General features: G+C 44.1%; 1 protein-coding gene across 1 annotated transcript in view; it reads left to right on the forward strand.

Annotated features, from left to right (window-relative positions):
* Positions 1-681: 681 nt before the first annotated feature.
* Positions 682-24,479, forward strand: part of SLC9A2 (solute carrier family 9 member A2) — a 32,949-nt gene continuing 9,151 nt past the window's right edge. Inside the window, exons 1-6 of the mRNA XM_075524738.1 lie at positions 682-964; positions 6,533-6,996; positions 12,635-12,885; positions 19,646-19,863; positions 21,208-21,410; positions 24,236-24,325. Coding sequence (XP_075380853.1) covers positions 682-964; positions 6,533-6,996; positions 12,635-12,885; positions 19,646-19,863; positions 21,208-21,410; positions 24,236-24,325 — 1,509 coding nt within the window. The remainder of the gene's footprint in view (positions 965-6,532; positions 6,997-12,634; positions 12,886-19,645; positions 19,864-21,207; positions 21,411-24,235; positions 24,326-24,479) is intronic.

Consider the following 24,479-nt stretch of genomic DNA (forward strand, 5'->3'; position numbering starts at 1 on the left):
TAGCCTCTATACACGTATACCTAAAAGACATCTTCAGATATCTGTATATAGAGGCTACCTATGTACGTGTGTACGTATGTGTACATACAGGCGTGTACGTATCCACACAGAGTGTGCTAACTCTCTGAATTAGTCTATACAAATACATACACGTATGCGCATTTATATGACCGCATACGAACCTCTTCGGCAGTAAGCGAGAGCCAGAAGGATACACGCCGGCTCTGCCCCTGCCTCTGCGGGCCCGCTCCTTTCCGGAGGTACGGGGGCAGGAGGCGGTGCCTGCCGCTGGACCCCCTGCCCCGCCGGAGCCCCGCCGGCCGGCGGCAGGCTGGCCCGCACCCAGCCCGAGCACCTGGCGGCGGCTGGGCTGCGGCCCCCGCCCGGGCGCTCCGGCGGCGTCTGCCAGCGGCCGGCCGGGCCCGGGGGCGGCGGGGGCGGCGGCCGGCCGCGGCGGGGCCAGCCCGCGGCTTTGCCCCGCGGGGGCGGCCCGGGGGCGGCCCGGGGGCAGCGGGGCGCCGCGGCCGGCCGGCGGCGCCGGGCCGGGACGCGCCCAGTCACCGGGGAGGAGGCGGAGCCGGCGGGGCCGCGGCGGCGGCAGGTGCCCGCGGCGGCGGGATGGTGGCGGCGGCCGGCGCGGGGCCGTAGGGCAGCGGCGCGCCGGGCCGGAGCGGGGACGCCATGGGCAGCCGCGGCGGCCCCCCGCGCCCCGCCGCGCCTCTGCTGCCGGTGCTGCTGCTGGTGCCGGTGCTGGCGGTGCTGGCGGCCGTGGCGGCGGAGGCGCGGGCCACCTCGGAGAGCCAGCCGCCCGGCGCCTCGGCGATGGGCACCGGCACCCCGCCGAGCCCCAGCGGCACCGCCTTCGAGGAGACGCGGCTCCACGTCTTCACCCTGGACTACCCCCACGTGCAAATCCCCTTCGAGATCACCCTCTGGATCCTGCTGGCCTCCCTCGCCAAGATCGGTGAGCGGGGCCGTCGGGCGACCCTCCCTCCCTCTGCCCGCCCGTCCCCCGGGGCCGCCGCGGGCAGCCGGGCTGGGGCCGTCCGCGCCCGGCGGCGGGGGAGCGCGGGTGCGGGAGCGGCCGGAGGCTGATGCTCCTTCGCGGGGCGGGATGCCCGGGCGTGATGTGGCTGGCAGAAGACGGGGCTTCCTGGGCTGGGAAAGGTGCGGAGGAGAAAAGCGATTACCTCCAGCCCGCTGCAGCGGCGCGTAAGCCCCGGGCTGCGAGGGCTGTAAGACCCAGGGTTCAGCCGGTGCGCGACTGGCGCTTCCTCGATCGCCCTGCTGTCATTTGAGCACTCTCTTCTTTTTCTTAAAATAACGCCGAGTATAGTGGCAGTTGCAGAACAGAACAACGGATCGATGGAAAGCAAATATTTATGAGGGGAGAGTAAGCTGCCTCATTGCACTTTCCCACCATTCACTTAGGTCCCGAGAAAGACGAAAAAGACAGCACTGAATGAGTGAGAAAGGCCACCTCTTCCCTCATGTGGAAAATATTTGTATTGCATAGTTTCACTGTGTTTTGTGCAGCTTTTATATAATGTCTTTAATTAGCTTTCTGTGTCCCAAACAGAAGAATGAGTACACGATCATAATCTCAAGAATGTCAGGTAAAGGTGCACTAGAGAGCGATTTACAAATCAGTAAATCTCTATAAATTATGAACTTTGTATCTTCTTACCCAGAAGATAACATAAGGAATAAAGCCGTGGGAACAAAAAAAAAAGGTTTACTCATACTCCAGTTGTTTGATTCAGAGCTCTGATTTTGCAGCGCAGATTTCCATAAACAACTATGATCATACTCATTCTGATAAAATGCTTTGACAAAACTTAAAACTTTGACTTCTGCTTGTGACATTTAATAGCCTGTGTCACATTCCGGTTGGTGATCAGGTAATTAAGATTCTGCAAAACCAAAAAGTTGTACTCACCTCCTGCCATGGCTAGCATTGTAGTTGGGGGCCTGATCCTCTTCCCTAGCAACTTGCTATGGCTTCATTACTTTCTGCAGAAATATTGTACGTCGCATCCATTAAGGATGCCTGTATCTTGATGCATGTATCTTAATGCATTAAAAATGCATGCTTAGTCCTGAGTATGTATTTAGGTACTTGCAGAATCAGGACAGAGTTCAAATGTGATACGCTCAAGTATATCATGAACTGTAATAGCCAGAAAATATGGAGTTTGGTAAAGAATTTCTCTCAGCCAGTTGAGTATTGTAAAATTGCTCTGGCTTCTGAGTTCAGATACAGCAAGAACTCTTGAATAAGCTAAGACTAGTGAAAAAGTTTCTGTTTTATTAAAGGTTACAGGGAAGCCATTTGAAACATGTAAACACACTTATATACACAATAATATGTCATTTCTGTAGGACTGTACATTCTGACTGTCGTGATATTTTGCTAGTGCATACACATCTAAAAAGTAAAAAAAAAGTGACGACTAATTTTCCAAGCTGACTGCAGCACAGTAAACAAGCAAACAGCGTAGATGAGGAAAAAGGCATATAATTTTTAAACCCCCTTCAGTTATACCAAACGAAAGCTCACGTGGCTAATCTAGGGCATTACCTCTGCTGTTCTAAGTGTGCGTGCGCTCAGCAACGAGGGCTGGATCCAGGAGAGGCCCTAGGTGTGGCAGTGCTCAGCTCCACCACACCTATGCAGGTGCCCTGACTCCGGGACTGGAATTAGGAACATCCAGTTCTTGCTCCTGGAGCTCCGTCTGTGCTTCCTTATCCAGCGAGTGCATCAGATAAACCTTCCCAGGACAGACTCCCATCGCTCCTAAGTCACATTCCCACAGCGTAAATTTTTCACTTGCTTGTGCCTTCTTTCATACTGAAGGTAGCCCAGATGGGCAGAGTTCTCTAACCACTGCGATACAGACATGTCAGCTCTGCCACGTCCTACTGCGTTACTGAGAGTGGGCCACGTGTCTCAGTTCGAAGCGATGGAGAGGGCTTTTCCAGCCCGTCTCACTGCCTGTAGCCCCGAGAGCGGCCCTGTGAGAGAGGAGGCTCTCCGGTGCATTCCTCTCCCCAGTATTTCCTGCCGGGCAGCACAGGCATCTCACCCCTGTCACACCAGGCAGCGTGAAATCCTCCTCGAGACTCATGCACTGGCCAGGAACCTTCGGTGCTTAATCTGGCATCGCAAATTCCTTTCTGGGGCTAGTCGCTGAATGCTTACGCTTGGCACTGCCGAGTAGCAAACCTTTATGAACGGAGCCCTAAGTTCTTTTCAGCTGCAAGGAGCTCAGAAGATAGGGTCGGATTTAATAACTGCCCTCACAGTGTGTGAAGGATCCCGAAGAAAACTCTATTGCAGCACCTGCTTATTGCCCAACTGGAGCCTTTTTGAACAAATGTGTTTTCACAGTAGTCCAGTTGCACTGGAGCTGAAATGTTCCAGCATTTGCTAATTTTTATAGGGGATTTACCCGAAAGGTTTCTCAGATCCTGGCTGCGATCGTGTGATTGTAGGCTAGGTTTAGAGAGCGCAAACGAGACAGCATGAGAAAGGAAAACCTGAAGTTGTCAAGCAGAACTTGAACATTTTGACAAGGTACATTTTCACAAAGACGTTAGAAACCTGGTGCTTTTTATTCCAGCATAGAAGAATATGCCTTGAACGGCATTGTTATTTTCTGGCTACCTCTACTTATTTATTATCTTGTGTGGTGATACCATATAGGAGGTATGTTACTAACATGCCGATGGACTCCATGAGTATATTAGGTGGGACCCAGTGCACCTGAAGTATGCTGCAGTCTCTAGGCAGTAAGACTAGTCTACTTACCTCCCAGTTTTGCTTAAATCTTATGCTACTAAACCTTCAAAATATTGCCTAACTCATCCAGATTCCCATTAATCCTACGTTTAATCACACATGCACGATTAGAAGTGCTGCTTCTGGGAACTGAGCTGATATCCTTCCAACACTTCTCTCCTGAAAAAAAGGTTTAAGCTGTTCAGAGGGCCCTTGGAAAACTCACGTATAATCAGAAGTACACATCTCAGTGGCATTTCCAGCATCAGAGTGCACTGGATTTCACCCAAGAAGTAGGAAACCAGGACTCTAAGGACTTTTACCTTGAAGAATACTGAACTTGCACTTTAGGCAAGTGTCTTAATGCCCAATGGCCTGAGGGTAAACATCTCCTGTGCTGTCCAAGTTGGGTGACTGCATAGTCAGGAGCCCAAGAACAGGGTCAGAGGGGGAGAAAGTAGCTGTGATCCTGGGTTCAGCATAACAGTGTGAGTATTCATGTACTGCAGGGGATCTGCTCCCAGGGCCCTCCTGACCCTGTGGCTGTGGATCCTTCAGAGCAGGGAAGATGTCCCTCATCCTGCAGGGCACCTGCACCTGAATTCATGTGCACTGGATCCTAAATGCTAGCTCTCTGCCCTTAAATGGGGAACCACCACCTCTCCCTGATCACCTTTGAATGTCTTTCATGGAGGCAGGCAGTCTTTTAGGAGTTTTGATGCTGTTTACATGGATAAAAAGCGCATTTAACTTTAGTGGGAGCCTTTCCATTACCTTTAAGGATGAGTTGGAGTCCCAAAAGCTATGAGAGGGTATGAACTTTCCAAAGAGTGACTTGTAAAGAAGAAAAGAAAAATATTTTTATTTTTATATTCACAATAGACATTTTGTTGCTATTGCATTACAACTGGCTGGGATGTTTTTTGTTTTCCTTAAAAGCTGCATTTACAAATATTCCCTCCTCTTCAATTTTTATTGAGAAAATGATTTAAGATACTTTTGAAGGGCTTAAAAAACCTTTTCTTTTAGCAAAGTCTACTTACTTAGGGGAAACTTCAATCACTGTATTGGAAATTTTGGCGTCCTGCCACTGCAGAAACTAAGACAAACCATAAAATGTTTATGTGGAAGTGGCTGAAAGGTGAAGAGTGAAGTCTCCAACCGCAAATTCTTGTGTTTCCAGGGTCATTACCTGTTCTGCCAATATAGGATATTGGTGATTCCAGTTTTGAATAATGACAGTGAATTTGGCAGTCCTTCTAATGAGTCACATAGGCTGTGTTTCTAAATATTAAAAAGCAGTCTGTATTCATCCAGAAAGGAAAAAAATGCAGCTTGAGCTGCTTACTTTAAAAAAGAGCTTTAATAGTTATAGAATATGTACGTAAAAATCTGTAGGTTAAAACAGTTTTCCCCTTGGTCCTTCTTAACCATTTATTTTTCCTACTTATAAGTTCGGGCTTTCTTTTACCTGGAAAACATCTATAATGAAAGGAGAATTAACAAAATAGGTGTTACAAGATACAGAAGCCTGAAATTGGGAACTGGATGTGAACTATACCAAGCTTACACCAGTTTAACTGTTTCGACTACAGGTGTGATTTTTACTGAAATAGTTTTACTGAAATAGACGCCCGTTATTACCACACCCAGTGTTTCCGTGCAGCTCTCATTTAAAATAATTTAAATGCTTTTTAGTTAGGCAGGAATTGTGGGATCTTGTGGGTGTGGATAGTTTTCTATATAATTATGTGGGCCAAATATAGATAAGGAGGAGCCTGGAAAAGATTGGCATCGCCAGGACCTGGAATGTGACCTTGGTGCATAAGGTTGATCGTTCCATTAGATTGGCCAGAGTAAGTTCCTTCAAAACTTTTCCCATTCATTACCAAAATCATCCTTAAAACAGTCACCTTATGCAAGTAATGGGAATCTTTAAATCAAAACTGCATGGCTTGGAGAGTTTTAGTAGGCTAAGGAACATTCAACCATTAATTCCTCATTCAGACCCTTTTTTTATTCATTTTTTCAGTACTTTGCACAGATCTTTACGAGACACTCCCGACACTACCGCAATTCATATGATACAGAAGAACGAGCATAATAATACAGGCTACAACTTATTGTCAGTTTATGGAAAACACGTTGGTTATTGTGAAATTAATTTGGAGGCTCCGCTAAAATGGAATAGTAATACGTCTGTAAATGCTTCCTCGTGGTGGCTGAGGAAGTGGCCGTGGGTGCCTGGGTGCAGGTCACGTGCTAGTTCCCCTCCCTAGCTTTGAGACTCTAAAAGACTTCTAAAAATGAAATGAATGTACTCCTTAAACTCCTTTGTGAAGCTGTGCATGGAGGAAGGGGTGGTTAGTATGACTTTTTTTTCTCTATCTAGATGTAATTTGCCCTAGAAAAGTGTTTGCATTGTGTTTCTGGAGGATTCCACGTTACGAAAATCCCCACACGTTCACAAACAGAACCCTTGCACACAGTCGCTCCAGCCAGCCTAGCTATTCACTGGAACATCTAGCTATTAAAGTGACTCTCCACCAATTTAACTGAATTAACTACCCTAGCTGACAAATTTGCCTTGACCTGTTACGGTAGTCCAGTTCAGTCTTTGCAACGAAAATGAAATTGCCCTGCAATTGCTGTTTATTTACTATAGAAACTAAGATAACAGAATCCAGAATAATCTTTTGGATTCTGTACAAATAACCATTTTACTTTCCTTTGTTTGAATTTCCTTTGAAGGCTTTCATCTCTATCACAAGTTGCCCTCAATAGTACCTGAAAGTTGTCTCCTCATTCTGGTTGGATTGCTTCTTGGTGGGATTATTTTTGGAGCAGAGGAGAAGTCCCCACCTGTAATGAACAGTGATGTTTTTTTCTTGTATCTTTTACCACCCATTGTACTCGACGCTGGATATTTTATGCCAACTCGCCTTTTCTTTGAGAACTTTGGTACCATATTCTGGTATGCCGTGGTGGGCACGCTCTGGAACGCCATCGGCATTGGAATTTCACTTTACGGAATTTGCCAGATCAGTGCATTTGGTTTGACTGATATCACATTGCTGCAGAATTTGCTCTTTGGCAGCCTCATTTCAGCTGTGGATCCTGTGGCGGTGTTAGCCGTTTTTGAAAATATTCATGTCAATGAGCAGCTTTACATCCTGGTGTTTGGAGAGTCTTTGCTGAATGATGCTATAACTGTGGTAAGTTACTTGACAAATGATGAGTTGATAAAATTGATAAATGATTGTTTGCATGCCGCTCATTATATCTCTTTGTATCTGGTTATTACAGTTTGCTAATAGGTGGAAGTCAAGGAGTGCTGATGCATTTATGTAATTCTCTAAACTTTAGATTTAGAAACTACGGTAGTCTTACTACACCAGAGTCATGTGTAATGGTAGCATATTTGCTCAAGGGATTTTACTACCTGATCTCTTTAGTTTCTGTGTCTTTGAATTCTGTTACTTCTGTAAACTGAAACTGGAGGTTTTCCTCATCTGCAGAAATGTCGTTGGACAGGAGGGGGAAAAGGGCCGATGTGGGGTGTCCCAGCATGTTCCCAGGGAGAGAATGGGCAAATCGTTGAGATGGCACAGGACCCGGTTGGTGCTTATCTTTTGCATGTGCCCATCCAGTTGGAACTGCCCTGAGACTGCCAATACATTTCTCCCAGGCTACAGATGAGATAGGACAGCCATCTGGAGGCAGTAATTTCTAATCATTAACTAGCTGCACTGGGTTTGTGGTGCTGACCTGAGGACAGCAATCTGCAAATTCCATTAACACCCCCAATGCCCCTTGTTTGTAGCTGTTGACACCATGTCTGGGACATTACTCCCATTTATCCATGCCTTACTTGAAATCCTGCCCGTGCCAACTATGTCCTGGCATGCTTTCTGTTTTGTGAGACATGGAGGTCCAGTTTTTCATATGCCAGAAGGATCAGAAAGATTCATGAATTGGGTCTGCACCTTCCCTGTCTCTGTCACTGGCTTCTTATTCCCGTCCCATTCTAGGCACAATTGTCCTTTGGTTTTCTCCTTTTCTAGGACTTTGTTTCACCTGCTTAACACATGTATATCTCATCATTTCTTGTGTGTCTGTGGGAGTACTGTTTTTTTTTTTTCCACTTATGCTTCATGCTTTACCTGATTCTGTTGCTATCCAGCCAGCTGAACTGCATCCTCTCTTATGGGCTTGCCTTAGTCTAGCTTTTCTCATTAGCTTACAGCTGAAACTGTCTGCCATTACTAAACTGGTACTTAAGCCAGTCCTGAAAATAAGTGGGTGTAAATACTGAGTTTCAAAGGGCTTAGCAGTTCAGCCATGGCTGTGTCTGTCTCTATTCACTCTTAATGGCCACTCATGCAGTGGAATTCTTTTCATACAAGTTTTTCTGGGGGAAAAAGGTCTGGTTTTATGTTAATGTAAAGCTATTTTTTTGTTGGAATTTTCCAACCAAAATCACTTTTTCCAATCACAAAATCAATCACCTTTCCATTGGAGCAGCAGTTAATCCAGCAAGATTTGCTAGGAAAACACTGCATCCTGATGACGGAAGTATTCATGCGTGCCATTGCCCAATGGCAAATTACTCTAAATCACCATTTTTATAGGCGCTGGCATGGCAATTTAATAACCCTGATGCATGGCTTTCCTGTAGGCATCGTTATTGCCTTCTTTGGAGGTAGTCTTTTCTCACGGCATGCCTGCCCAGATGCCCTAACACAGGGGGAGATACTCCGAGGAGTCTGCGGGGCCAGCCCAGCATACACACTGGCCGTACATCTATTCATGAGGGAGTGAAAGGAATTTAAGGGTACGTTCAGTCTTACTTCCCAGCTACTGCTTAAAGGTAGCACTTGGCAGGGGATAAGTGGTTTCCACGTGCTAAGCATTGGTCTGCTAACGGTTCCTTGTTACCATTTTGCACACCTGCAATCGTGTGCTTATGCTTAAAACGTGACCCAGGCCACCACACGGATCCCCCATGGGGTGCCCCTGGAGGACCTCGCCTCCCCTGCCCACAGCAGTGCTGCCGGACCAGTCCTCGCTGTGGTGCTGCCAGGGTTACACCGCTATCCTCTCAAAGGAGATGATGTTTTGTAAACATTCTCTCTTCCTCTGCCCTTGGTGCGTTACCGGCAGAGCTGATAAAACCAGCTAGCAGGCAGAGCTCAGACCCTTCCAGCTTTCACCTGCTGGAGCCCTTGAGTCCCACCTGCCCTGGCAGGTGCCTCGGGTGGGCTGTGGGGACGAAGCAGGAGGGGAGCTGGAGGCAGGCTGGCCGTCCACCGAAGCTGCCTAATTCCTATGGCCACTGCAGTTTCAAAAAACCCAGGGGCTACGCAGATGGGTAGTGCAGAACGACATGGCTTTAGGAAACGTGCTTTCTAAATACTTTAAGCCCTTCTTCCTGCTATCCCACTTGCACTGTCTGGTTGCTCCTAATAAAGCTTTTATTAGGATAGCAGTGTCATTATGCTTTCCCTTTTCAGAAAACGTGCTACCACGCCTTCATTTTAGATACAAAGCGAGGTGGGCTTTCTCAGGAATCTCAGCTCTGCTGCGTTTCTCAGATGGTCTTTCACGCCTGATGGTTTTAATGATATGCCTGTGCATTTGGATGATCCCTTTCCTCCACTGATGGAATTTTGGAGCTTGGATTTGGCTAAGGACAATGTTTGCCAGTTGGCTTCTTGTTCAGAGTTGGTCCTTTATGAAAAGAGTGGGTCGGTGATAAATAGCACAGTGATACTAAATGGCAAGATCACAGCTGAAGCTGAGTGTTAGCAGTTCAAATTCCAATTCTGGGCTTAAAATCACAAAGAAGGAGCCAGTGTCATTACAATAATATTATTCCCATGTTAGAAAACATTACAGCAGTGCTCTGTATTCTGCCTCTACTGAAAACATTACTTTAGAGTGCTTTAAAGTAATTTCAGAATTAAAAACTAATAACTGAGAACTGACGAAAATAAGCAATTAGTGTCTAGAAAGAGCAGAGCTACTCTGAGACAAGATTAAAAAGTGATTGGTGACTAATATTCCTTGGTGTAACCTTCAGTGAGTTCAGCTGAAGGATGCAAATCTTGAACTTGAAAAAAACCCCATTCTCATACCAAATGGATTAAAAATGTGACCAGAGTTGATGTTAACTCACCTGAAAGCTTAGAGAGCTGTAAAACTGAACTGCTGTAGAGTAAAAGGGAAGTGAACCTGATTTTGATCTTGTTTACAGCAGTGTAAATAAAGAACAATAGGAACAAGATTAAAATCATGTTCATGACATTCCGTAGTCCTAGCTGCTGCTTCTACCATGGTGTTCTGGTTTTGATCCGAGGTACAAAGGAGAACATAGCTTTTCTCCTTTCAAATAACTTAATGGCAACAGACTTGAGATTTATGGGGATATCTGTATGTGGAAACAACAGGCTTCATTCTGTCTGCAGGGTGAATACTTTGCTGTGAGGATAAGGTGATGTTACGGAAAGGCTATTGCTTGAGCAGATCAAAATTATATGCTTCTTTACAAGCAGCGCTCAGTGGCCTTACTTTGGAGACTTGCCTTGTGTATATTTATATAGTTACTTGTTAAAATATAAAAAAGGCTATTTAAAACTCCAATTGAAGAAAATAATCATCTTCCCTAATACATACCAAGGGAGTATTCTGCCAGGTCAAATTCTGTAGGTGTCTTAAAGAGTCTTAAAGAATAACACAGGTCTGGGGTAGTCCCAAGTTTCAACAGGTGACTCAGGGAAACTCCTGTCCTTGCAAACAGCAAGTATCAACAGTATTTTTTCTTCAGTCCGTGATTCATGGAGACTCCTGGGAGTCTGTGGACGGAGAGGCCCTTGTAAAGTGACCAACAAAGGCACACCTGTTGTCAATAGGCTTAATTCTGGTATACTTCTCTTCATGCAAATCCATAAGGTCCACAAATCAAAACAAGTTGAAAACCAAAACAAATCAAAACAAGTTGGAGCCTATGACATTACTTTCCTGTCCTGCACAGGACATAGTAACAAGGAACAGGGCAAAAAAGCTGGGAATCTGCCTCAGAGCAACAAGATGAAGGGGTTTGTCCAGGTGAAAAAGGGTGGTTCTCCCAGATGGACTCGTCCTGAGGGCATCATTCTTATCAAATAAATAGTTCATGCTCCTGCTCTTGCCCAGTTTGTCGCTTTGTAATGGAAATTGGAAATTACTGGTGACCATGCTAGGTTTGATTTAACCTTCTTTTTTCATGCTTGCTCTGGAATATATTTTTTCTTTTCTTTTTCAGTTCTTTCCTTTCACTTAGCCCGAAGGACCCATAATAGACCATGTCTTTGCATTAGTCTATAGTGAGAACTTTTACCTCTGCAAGACCTATCAAATTTTGGCCATGAAGAGCTGTACAACTTACTTTCTGTCATGTGAGAGAGAACAAGACTGCGAACATGACAAATCCCTCCCAGTCGCTATTCAAACACCTACATTGTTGGCACAATGCAAGTGCTGATGAAACGTTGTTCTCTCAAACAGCATTTCCGATAGAGACACCTGTTTGGTTTACTAGGAAGTCCAGAAAGAAAGCAGAGGTTTAACTCCCGCAGGCTGTCCAAGATGACTAGTCAGGTGTTTATTATGACCAAGGTGGCTTAGCCTGTGAACCGACTTTCCACTTCTGGCTTAGATCCTTTTTGTGATAGGAGTAGATCCCTATGACCAAGCTTAGGTCTGTACAAGGGGGCTATGTAGCCATCACCGTATTGCATGGCTGGGAGCATAGATCCATCACAGTATCGCATGGCTGGGAGCATAGATCCATCACCGTATTGCATGGCTGGGAGCATAGATCCATCACAGTATCGCATGGCTGGGAGCATAGATCCATCACCGTATTGCATGGCTGGGAGCATAGATGCAGCACCAGGCAATGCTTAAATCTCCCAAGTAAGTCTGCAAATGGGGAGGCCCTTTAAGGTTTCTTTAAGAGTAACTGATTCCATTGCTCTCTGTTTTGTAGTAACTAAAATACTGGATATTAGAGAAATGTGACGTTTACATCATTCTGTTTCCTGTGTAAAACAAAAAGGCTCTCTGGCTAAGAAAATGTGATAATCCCATGGACCCAGTTTGTTTTGGAGGATGGTCATAAACTCTTCGAAAATGAAACTGAGCAAATGCATGGTAACAGGTCTTTTAATGGGAATTAAATCCCAATCTCCAGAAATTATCTAAAGTTTGAGATGTCTTTAAACCACTGGATTCTTAATGGTAATATATCAGAGAAAGAGCGCTCCATGGATGCCATGTTTCTTGTACTCCTTGGGGTGGTCACTGTCCATCCCCTTTCCCCCCCCACCCCATGCCAGATGGATCTATGGTCTAATTCAGTACTGCAGCTCTTGGTGTCTTATGTAGCTCAAACACATCTGAAAATAACCTGATTTTTCACTCATTATGAAACTGTCTTTTTTCCTCCTCCTTTTTTATTTCTTTGATTCTGGGGAAAATCTGAAATGGCTATTTGTGGGAAAATTAGAAGCTCTGCAAATAAATTAAAGAAAGATTAGATAAATCTATGCTCCTGGCCTGCAGAATGGCATGGGTTAAGAAACCTGTCCCATTTGCAAAAGTGGGATTAATGATATTTACTCTTCTTTGTATATCTCCCTGATATTTATGGATGTCAAGTAATATGCCAGAGGTAAGCAGCAGCATATCTCAAAAGTGAGTTCAAGGTAGATAGAGAAATTCAAAGTTCAACATTAAAGCAGAGGAACATAATGACACAAAGGGAAATATAGAAGAGTTCAGAAACATAACGTGCTTTCTTTTTCCTCATAGGTCCTGTACAATTTGTTCAAGTCTTTCTGCCAGATGCGCACAATTAAGGTTATTGACATATTCGCTGGGATTGCTAACTTCTTTATAGTGGGGATCGGTGGAGTATTGATTGGAATCCTTTTGGGATTTGTAGCAGCCTTTACCACCCGTTTCACCCATAAAATCCGAGTGATTGAGCCACTCTTTGTCTTCCTGTACAGTTACTTGTCATACATAACAGCTGAAATGTTTCATCTCTCGGGCATCATGGCGTAAGTACCCCAAACTTCAGTAATAATAGCACCCAAGTAAGAATGCCAAAGGAAATTGCAGAGAGGACCGGGTTTTGCAGACTTTGCCATATGGCATCGTTCCACCATGCATGGCAGTGATGCTGGCTTGAGGATTTCCGGCCTCTCCCCTCCCGCTTCCATCCCGTTCTCTCAGCTTGCCACCACACCAGCTGTGTCACTAAAACTGTTCATGGCATCACACCGTAAACCATATCTTTGAAATGTTCCAAGTTAAAAATAATCCCTTGTATTTTCAGTGGGGTTATTTTTAACTCGGATCAGTTTGGTGACCTGTGTCCTCTTGTGACCCCACAACTAGTCATAAGGGCATGGCTGAAGGGTGGCCCACAGTGATGTGGGGGCAGCGGTGGCCGGGAGGGAGTGGGCGTGGTAGCTGGGAACTTCATGAACTGGCTTCACTTCCGATGCCAATGTATTGTGAAACTGCATCTTACACTTTGTCATGTGAGCAGCCAGTAAGTACCATTCAACGAAGACAGCGTATATATCATCAAGGCAAACTCCTGCTGGACTACAAGCACAGTAAGGATTGGGTGAATGTAAAATTTGCAGAATCTAGTCCTATGGTGACATAACCCTTTAGTTTACTATCTTGATACGTGTGCCTGTGTGTTACAATGCTCCCTGTGTACATCATTATGTATAAAACAATAATATTCTTGCTACTTCCAACAGATAAAAATATTTTCACTCCTGGTTTTTCTCTCCTGGGCTTCAGTAAAGAGAGAGCACAGCCTCTGGCTTGATGCTGTTTATACTGTAACAACCTCAACTTTAGAAAGAGCCTTTATGACATTTGATACACTTAAATGGTTTGCTCTGGTTCCAAGTAATATTTTTAAAGGCCAACCTTCTTTAATGACTTTGTATTGTTCTAGTGGCAAATATGAGTCATTCAGGCATTAGGAGCATAGCTTTTTATGAAAGCTCAGATGTCACTTCTGAGTATCACTAATACTTGATAGTACCTCATCTGGTGATTGTCTTTTAGGGAAGTGAAGATAGGTTTGATACATAGTCATGTCAGTATAACGTTTTCTGGGGCTGGGAAGCAATTTACATGGAAACTTACAGCTGATGACTTCAGTAGTATAAAAATAGAAATATACCATGAAACGGGAGGGGTTAGTACTTTAATGTAAGTAAAGAGCTAAAGATTGCATGGATTTCTTTCTCTGATAGGAGCCTAAGTAAAGTAACATATGCACCCACTTTGACCGAGTTCATAAATGTGCCATCTCTTTCCCTAGCTTCTATTCATAGCATTTGTGTGGTTTCTAGTTTCCTCCACTTCTTAAGTCAAATGTCCTTGACATCCTATGATCAAATACTTAAAGGGCTTCTAAACCAAAAACGTGTGGCTAAACTGTACATGGAAAAAATTGTGGCAGCGTGCATGAAAATACTGATTTGGACATGCTGCATCCAGGATACAACAGAAAGGGCACGGCGGGTCAGCGGACCCACCGCACGCCAGTGCCTGCAACCAGCAAACCAGTGCTTCCCATGGCACTAACAACCTATTCCTTCGCATTTGTAACAGTGGCCCGAGTGGGAGCAAAACAGAAGAGGAAACACAAAGTATTTTTTCCCTCCAACAGCGCAACAGAAAATAAGTTATCTTTAAAATGTCCTGTATGTTTTTTGACTCTGAATGTATTTTGTAATAGCTAAGAGAGCTGGATACATCAGTAACGCCCAGGCGGAGCAGGAAGGGCTCTCTGCAGCTACGTAGTGTCTCAGCGGTCATGGGACGGCAAGCGTGCCCCCTCCCAGCAGTGCTGCCGAGGGCCTTGGAGCTCCTGTGATCTCCGCATCCCTTTGGAGTAAATCTACCCTGTGCTTTTCACATGTCGTTGGACTTTGAACTGCAGAGAGTATTTTGCTCTGTGTCACAGTGCAACATGCACCAGTATTGAGTTCCCTGGCGTTTTCTGCAGCGAATGACTCATGGCAGGATTGCTTTGGTCTGACTTTCAAGTCAGCCTCCTTTGAGCATGTAGTTGGACCAAATGACCTTGGAGTGCCCCTTACAACGCGGATTGTTTATTCATTATATGCTTCTGTGGCCATTTATAGTTCTACCTATAGGGGATAATTGTCTGATCTCCCTTTTTTCACCCATATCCATGTGAGTCTGTTTGTTACACTATTGATTCCCACTTCCTTCATAACGAGGTTCATGAAGATGCTCAGTGAGACCTTGTAGTTACATGCTGTACCATACTTTAGGTGGAGGACATGAGCAGGAACATATAGTGTAACCAAGTAAGAAAGATACATACACAGAGTGCCTCATTTCTGTGCAAGCAGGAATTCACTGGCAGAGGAATAGAGGGGAATGAAAGGTGCTTGTCCCTCTTCTGATAAGTCTGTGTACTCGTTCTGGGGACAGACGATTCTTGGAGCACCTGTGTATAAGCCCTGCACTGGGTTACCCAGCTGAAATAGCAAAGGGACTGAACCATGTCCCTGTGAGCTGCAGTGAGAAAGTCCTCTCCAGAAGGAGAGGAAAGAGCTTCTACTGTAATTAGAGCCGGGCTTGAATCAGGAGCACGTCTGTAAAACATGCAGATGTGAATCTGAACTTTATTTGCTTGGTTCCATTTCTAATTATAATGCTGCATTTTCTGCTTACTAATTTCTCATAAAGGCTGTGAAGCAGCAGAACTATTAATATGTGTTTCTTTTTTTTTGCAACAGTGAGTTAGCAGGCTGAAAGGAACAAACATTGAAACTACTGTAAATTTAGTAGGTCAAGGAAACGTGAGGATTGAACCCAGTGGCCTAGTTTATTGCAGTCATGACAGAAACTGTACTGTTTGTAAAGGAGGACTTTTATTCTTCAGAAGCACAGAAGGTTGCAGGTTAATTGCAATTAACTGTTGTTTCCCTCCCCTTCTTGAGCAAGGCAACTACCTCAGGTCACAGAAGTGGAAGCCAGAATTAATGTGTGTGGATAAGAAATATAAAATATAACACATCTAAGCTTTTGCTTAGATTATGGTGACAGTAAAAATTTAGTTTGGGAAGAACATATTATAATAATGTACATAAAACCTTGCATATGTAAAGAAATTGATTTTATATTAAATTCTAACACTATATTGCCATATCATTTTCAAATTAAAGAGACTTCAACAGGTTTTTTTCTAAGGTAGATAAGTACTCTGAAGAGATACCAGATTCATAAAGTGAGCAGTGATTAGCTGTGGAATATTACTTATCTGAAGACTAACAAATAATGTACAGCACTATTTGTTATACTGGCAAACCAACTTGTCAATTAGTTGACACTAATTGAATGAATGCAAAATGTGACTGAAAATAACATTATATATATGAGTGTCGTCTCTTTAAATTCTAGTGGTTAAGCACGGTAGGTGTTTTAAGTTACAGCTTGCAAAGATCCTGATTAATCTGGTGACAGATTCTTATCAGACGTCTATTTACAGTGTCTCCATTACCTCAGGATCCAAAAACAAACTGCGTCCAGAGCATGCTTCCCCACTCCCCAAGCTGCAGGGCTTTCCTAAATGACTATAATCATGAAAACTATTTATTTTAAGAAGGTAATAAATAGTGCTGAGTGTTTTGTTGTGTCTTTGGTGCAGACCTGATGGCCCTAATGCTTCGAGCAGTAAGCTGCAGCTTGGAGACTCTGAAATGGCCACGGGTCTGGAAATGGCTGTTTCGCAGCCTGCCCACTGTGTTCTTGCTATATGGCATTCGCTGCCCCTGCACTTGCCAGCTCCACTGTGTGTGCGATCGGCTGGAAGTAGCTGGGATGCATCGGACTTTTTGTACTTGTACAGATAAGCTGTGCGCACACAGGAGAGCTGTCACGACCCATGACATAACCTGAGATATTTGTAGGTCTGTCAGTGCAGCCTGTGGGTTGTGAAGAGCTGGTTTGCCACTGAGTATGAGAGTTCTGGAGGGTGAAAGTGTTAAGCAGATTTGAGACCCTTCTTCACATATACTTTTGAGGTTGGTCACCAGAACTATGTGTAAACTGAAGAACCTGGGAATGTTTGACAGCTTCCGGGCTTGGGTGTATGGCCTGGCCAAGTCATTACTCCTTGTCAGGACAAAATCCATGCATGGCCCAGGTCCTCTCCCACTTTCTTCCTGAGATATGCAGGCACTTATGGTTTTGGGATCTATGGTGGGATCTGTGACAAGTCCCCAGTCTGGGCAACTGTAAGATCAGGACAAGGAGGAGAGCTGTGAAGAGCATCGGCAGTCTGTCAGTATTGGCAAAAATGCAGCACCTCTGTTGTCCCAACCACATGTTCAAACTAGAAACGTTACCCACTGAGTGTTGCAGGGAGGAAGCTTGCATGGTTATGAAATCTGCATCATTTCTGCCATGGTGGATCCCACGTAACCATGATGAGCTCTGCTTCCCAGACAACATGCTACTCTTGGGCCACAGAGGATCTTTTTGTTCAGACCATGGTGAAATCAGCTGATAATGAGAAGAGAGCTGACAATTATGTCAGTACTAAATGCAGATGGGTGTCTGGGATAGTTTTAGTCAAGCTTTCTTTCTTAGTCTTGGAGTTTCCTTAGGGTTGGAGCTAGTTTTTGCACGGCAGTGGCCATTTTATTTTGTGCTGACTAGATCTGCCTCTCTATAACCAAGTGTAGGTGGACAAAAATGCAGGGTGAAGGCCAGGTTAGGTGCACTGTTCTTCTAGCAAATCCTCTCCACCTGTATTTTTAAGCCACTACCCGCCCCATCGGACTGCATCTGTCCCACATCAGACCCTCTTCCCTGGGTTTTATTCACCCTGATGTGCCTGCAGGTCCTGTGCTGCTTGACAGAGGTCAGCGAAGTACACTATGCCCTCTCCCAGTGTCCACGTGTCCTCCCAGATTCGTCCCTCAGAAGTAAAGCTGCCCAGTCACTTTGTGGATGTGGATGTGTTGGTGGAGTCAGAGATCTACAATTATGTTTCAGATCTTGGCCATTGTCCTCTAAAGCAGGCCATGCTGGCTCCACATAAGAGAAGGAAACTTCTGGACAAAACTGACTTTAATTAATTAGGAGAAACATGTTCAGAGTCTGCCAGTGACTACAGCCTCAGCTGCTGCTATGGACGCCCTCTTGCAAAATGCTAAGAAAGTTTAGTATGCAAAGGTCCTTTTGAAGTACTGCTGCTTCTGGGATTCCCTTTTCTGCTTTGCAAAATTTTTTTTTGAATCCCTTCTTTTAGAAGGAAGAACGTAGACATGTGTGTTCATAATGTCAGTGGGCTTTTTCTGAGCTCTCCCTCAGTCTGGCTTTCCATTTACACTCACATTCAGGGATGTTTGTGCTGTTCAGAGATGGGGCTCTTGGCTTAGAGACAGGACATGCTCAGCAGAAGACTTTCTGCAGTGGGATCTCCATGAGACATGGGAGAGTCTTCTTCAGCTTTTTCCAAAGAGATGCTGGCAAACCTACCATCTTTCTCCATGAGAGAGAGCAATGTGGAGATTTCAGTAGGAAGAGGTATCCCCTGTGTTGGCAAATAACTATAAACTGAAAACCTGGTGTAGCTGGGATAAATAACCGTAGGACAAGTCCTCATGGGCTGTATTCAGAAAGACAACATAAATACACATCTCTCTCTCTCTCTGTTTAGGTTTAGTGTACATGGGTTGACTGAGAACCCATACATGGGTGTGTATAACATTTTTAACTGGGAAATCAGAGAACACATGTTTTTGCCCTAGATAATAGAACCAGGAGTGACAGCTATTCGACAGTGCTTCTTGCCTTAGTTGCCCACCCTGATAATTATGAGGCAACTCATACTGTGCTTCCCTACACTGAGGCACCACCTTGAGGTTATCCTCCAGCCAGCTCTGCTTAAACCTGTCCTTAAACCTGTCAACTTTGTAGCTGAGTGGTCCTCAGCCATCCCTGCACCATGGGCAACCGTACTGAGCAAGTGATGTACAGCCAGTAATGTCATTCTTTGCTCTTCCTGCTGATTAAGAAACTCTGCTTACTAACACAGGCTGAGAGCACAGGCACATAGGCGTACTTACAGTAAGCCCTGTCTGTTCTCATGTATCAGCCAAGATGCCCATTTCATTGATTTGTAGGTGCTTTAAATGTGCAACAGTGCCAGCGTGATTTCTGGGGGTGTTTTTCTCCTATTCAGCCCTATGCGCAGGCAAAGCAAGCAGTGACCTAGAGTGGTGGAGGATGACAAATTGTCTGTAGCCTTGCTGCTTGCTTTGCCTGGTAAGAGGAGCTGGCTACTGTCGCTACCATTGAGGAGGGGAATGGTTTGGTGGGACAACTGCTGGTGGGAAGGGAAGGAAGCCCTGCCCCAGGACATGCAGTGGCCATCCTGTCTGATGTCCCTCAGCAGCAATAGAAGCAGCAATCCCTTTTTTCCAGGGCTGCCCCTGCCTCTCCTCAGCTCTGCCTCTTTCAAAACACAGAGTTTGAGTGATCCCTGCACAGATCACGTGGATTTAGTATGTGACAAAACTCTCCATATACTGATGTCTTCTCAGAAAACTCCCCACTGTGGAAAAAAATTCTCACGCCCAAAACTGTAGGTTCACCAAGTCTATAAATTTGAGATTGGTTATGGAATAAGTTATGCTTTGTATTTTAAAGAGGACTATGGAAAAGTGAATAATATTCTGTAGAAATGAGAGAGGCTAAAAAAAAATCAAGCAAATGAAATACAGGATAATATTTGCCTTTCAGGATTACAGCTTGCGCCATGACCATGAATAAATACGTGGAGGAAAATGTTTCCCAAAAATCCTATACGACAATAAAGTATTTCATGAAGATGCTGAGCAGTGTCAGTGAGACCTTAATCTTCATCTTCATGGGAGTGTCTACAGTTGGGAAGAACCATGAGTGGAACTGGGCCTTCGTTAGCTTCACCCTCCTTTTCTGTTTAATCTGGAGGGCACTGGGTAAGCAAGTCTCAGACTATGCATCAGCATTCTTTGCAAGTGAAACTTTTTACCTCTTCTCAAGTAGAAAATGCCAAAATTTAGACAGAGTCCCATCAGCTTGTAGAATGGTCTTCTTATTTGTAACGTGTCCTAGATCTCAGGGTCAGCTTCCACCTTTCCCCTAAAATCAGTTTGGTCCTGATCCTGCCCATCTAAAGTCAGAGGCAGTCTGCTTGTTAATCAGAGTACATGTATTGAAGTAAGCATTTATTTGCAAATAAACAAATTTTGCATAAAAGAATAGCAGTTCTGCAACATAAAAACAGGTTGTGGGTTTGTTTTTTTTTTATTTATGTCTACTAGCTTTGTGATTTTCCCAGTCATTGGCATAAATAGCATCAAAACAGAAAATGCTGTAGTTGAAGTGTTGTTCAGGTATATATTGTGAAGAAAAAAATCCTGTAAGAAACTGCTTGGCCCCTCCTGAGTTTGCAGTACTAGCTCCTTTTCTTTTACCTCAAGACCTAAGTGCAGGTCAGGCTCATAGGTCTTAAACCTGCCCCTCACCCCAGTTTCATCTGTAATGATTCAGTCCCTCCGTGTGTAAAAGTGGCTCATGCTCTGGTCTGCCTCTGCACCCCTACTTGCAGCTCCCAAGTCTCCCTCCAGTGCAGAAATCTGAACTATTTTCCCTCCCACACCTGCAACCCCACGATTAATACCTTATGCTGAAAAACAGCGAAGGAGCCTGGCCGCCCCTCAGCTCCTGGCCCCCATGCTTGCTCCCTTCACCTGCCTTTATAACTTGAGTCCAGTCTGCCACATCTCTGGAGCCTTCACCTTTGGTACGCCAGCATGCACTGGCATCTTCTCGCTCCGTCCCCAGTCCTTCATCCTTTCTGTCTGTGCAAGTAAAATTAAGTGAGTGAATAGGAGTTTGCAGGATTCAAAGCACAGATTGATGGAGGTGACAAGCCAAAGTGTTCAAAAGCACCTCAAATCCTATTAAAAAATTGGGAGTCTTGGTCCATACTGACACAGAGAATTATTGCTGTTCTAGAGGTGCAGAGTCTAGCAGATAGCTGTCTTGAGGAGATGAATTAGCTGCTTTGGGTCCTAAATCCAGCTGAGCTGAGGTGGTTATCTCACTAAATACGTTTAAGATGATGCTCCTTAGGCATTTTAAAGTTTTCTTCCATGGTGTTTTCAAGCTGTTAAGTAACATTTCATTTCTTCAATAATGTATAGGTAAGAAGGAAATAAAAGTGTTTTAAAACAAATATTAGCATTGTGGGGGATTTCTGTGTAATTTTAATTTCCCCTTTTTTCCATCCTCCCTGTATTTCTGTTTTTCTTCCTCAGGTGTTTTTGTTCTGACTCAAATCATTAATGTGTTCCGGACAATTCCTCTCACTTTTAAGGACCAATTTATTATCGCCTATGGAGGCCTCCGAGGAGCTATTTGTTTTTCACTTGTATTTCTGCTTCCTCCTGCTGTGTTCCCCAGGAAGAAATTGTTCATCACTGCTGTTATCGTGGTGATATTCTTTACCGTTTTCATTCAGGTAATACCTTTCCTTTTCTGGACTTCTTCTTTCTCAGACAGGTTGTAAATAAACAGTGGGTAGAAAAACAAATGTCCTAGCTTAGTGGAAGGAACATACTTGAAGGTACTCTCCGTGGTCATAGTTTAAAAATAAATGCCATGCAGACTGCAGACAGGTAGCAAAAGTATGCCAGATATTGAGTACTTATGCTAACATATAAGTAGTATTAAGCATTTAAGACCTAGTGAGGTTGGAGCAGAGATAAAAGATAATCTGAGTACAGCCCTGGCACTAATTCCTTGTTAGAATATTGGAAGTTGTGCATTTACTCAGGAGTTTGGTGTTGGATATGGTGCGCAGCGAGCAGGGGATAGAAGACACTGAGAGCACTCAGAGGTGGACTGGGGCGTGTGGGTCCGGGTGTTAGGCAGTGATGCTGCAAACCAGGTGGACATCCATCCAAAAACACCAGGTGTGCAGAAGAACGTGAAGAACTTGTCTCTGGTGTCAACCTGGCCATGGAGTCCTGGTCAGGAGTGACCAAGAGAGAGGGAAGTGACTGAAACCAGCAAAATGTAGAGGAGGCTAAGCCCCTCAAATAAAGATGTCAGGCTAGTCATTGTCCAGAGTGGTGAGAGAGATGCGAGAGGCTCGTACACGGAATTTCAGGTCTGTGGGAAAAAAAATATTTTTTTAGCCTTCCTTTTACATGGATAAAGGTGCCATGGGAAGTAGCAAGTATCTGTCCTTGTGCTTGGGAAAGGGGAAGAGGTGGCTGGAGAAGCTGGAGGTCAGTTAGTTGGTCAGTTAGTTGACCTTAGCGTGTAAGCTGTGAAAACTGATTTTGAAAGATAGAATAATTTAAAATATGGAGGTAAATGGAATGTGTTATGAACTGCAACATGGTTTACCAAAGGGAAACCTGGTATCATTCTTTGATAAGGCAGTTTATTTTCTAGAGTAATCTCATCTAACTGGACTATTGTAAAATCTTTGGGGGAGGGGGCTACATAGGAGATTGTTAGCTTAACTACTTGTTCAACTGAGGTTTAGATTGACATTAGGATGACTGTAAAGTGAATGAGGAAGGAGCTGACAGTTTCTTCTATAAAGGGAAATTGAAGCATATGGTCCTTTGGGTCAGAAAGGACCTCTGGGGGTCTCTAGTCCAACCCCGTGCCCAAAGCAAGGCTACCTTCAAAGCTAGATCATGTTGCTCAGGGCCATGTCAAGTTGAGTTCTGAATATCTCTATGAATGGAGATTCCCCGGCCTCTGGGCACCTGCTCCAGCATTTGACCACCCTGGTCAGATAATAGGCTGACGAGATGTTATTAATGGAATTCCTCAAGGATAGTTCCTGGGGATGGTTTTGCTTAATATTCTCGTTATTGACCATGGCACGTGAATGTAGGAGTTTTTTGTTGCTGAAGTTTCTTGATGACAGGCTTTGGAAGGTGTTCTCAGGGTGACAGTGAGATGGGGTATCATGCAGAAAGAAGAGAATAACTGAGGGCCAATATGATAGAAACAGAATGAAATTTAACAGTAACAAGTGCAAATGTGTTCTTGCTAGGACTTTCTTACTAGGGATTTCTCTTATGAAATGGGAACCTTTTGTTTGGAAAAAAATAGAAAGGGAAAAAGACACAGGTGTACTAGTTGGTAACGGGGTAGAGTTTAAGCCACCAATGCAGTGGAAAAGAAGAAAAGCAAATCTGATCTTAAGACATACTGAGGCAGGTATTTCCATCAGAGAATAGTGTAATGTTCTAGAGTGATCATGGGACTGGCAAGCCTGTTGTGTGAAAGGAGACCAGGATGCCTTGGCCTTAGCAAAATGAAGGAGAATAGGGAATATAATTACTGTTTATATGAGGGAGTGAACACCAGAGAAGGAGGAACACTATTTAAACTAAAAAGACAAATGTTGGCACAAGAACAAAGTGGTACAAAGTGACCATGATGCAATTAAGAAGCAGCTTTCTAATTATCAGAACAATGAGGTTCAGGATGAGTGTTCCAGTATGAGCAATGGGGCAAAGAAACCTAACTACTTTTAAGATAAAGCTTGATTCATTTACGGAAAGAAATATGTGACCTGGTTGTCTGGGATAGTAGGGACTGATCTCAACACGGTGAGAGATTCATTCCTCTCCCCTGTGCCAGTGCGCCTATACAAATAAACAAATTATGTCAATTCTTCCACAAATAATTGTTCAAAACCACGATATCATTCTGGGATAGCCAAAACTTTTTGTTCTTTCTCTGAGAATAGTCAGGCAAGGACACATATTTACAGAAAGTCTTAGTGTCACGGGTCTTGAATAGTAATTTTAGTGCTACTGTTGACACATCTTTGAGCACCTGTTTTGGAAGTAATCACTAAAAAAGAGGACTTTATATGTTTGCTTTGGAATGATGGGGGATCTGTTTATTAATTCAGAAAACAAGAGAGGGTTTTTCCAATACATAACAGAACTGAAAAAAAGTTTAAAAATACTATGGATGGGGTAATTGACGTATTCCTGATGGGGTTTGTCAGGTTGCTCCTCTTGGACCTCTTAGCTCTAGAGAGCCCCTTCCTTCCTTCTGTTGCATCAGTGGAGTCTGTGCGCTGACGAGGACTTCAAAGCTAAGTGCAACACCTGCTAATCACGAGAGTGAATTCACTATTATAATTATTGTGTCAGGCTGTATTTTGGGGTTAGGAAGGTGAAAGGGTATCCACAGCCATATTCAATGCTCTGCCAGAGGTGGAAAAGACTGAAAGGCTTTGTTTTTTCTTTATGTTTATGGAAAAAAATCCAGAACTATTTGCTTTTTTTTATTTTTTCTTCACAGGGAATAACAATTCGCCCACTAGTGGAGTTTCTTGATGTCAAAAGGTCAAATAAAAAGCAGCCTGCTGTCAGTGAAGAAATTTATAACAGGGTATGTTGCAGCTTCAGTGTCATAGATGAAACCCTCATATAGATAAAATTCCTGGTGGCTTTCAGTAAGACAAGGATTCAGCATACAGTATTACAGAGAGACACACACTCTTTTAGATTTCTTTTTGATAGCTGTTATAAGCACAATAACTGTA

The sequence above is a fragment of the Mycteria americana genome, chromosome 1 (genome assembly GCF_035582795.1).
Source record: "Mycteria americana isolate JAX WOST 10 ecotype Jacksonville Zoo and Gardens chromosome 1, USCA_MyAme_1.0, whole genome shotgun sequence".
NCBI classification, from domain to species: Eukaryota; Metazoa; Chordata; class Aves; order Ciconiiformes; family Ciconiidae; genus Mycteria; species Mycteria americana.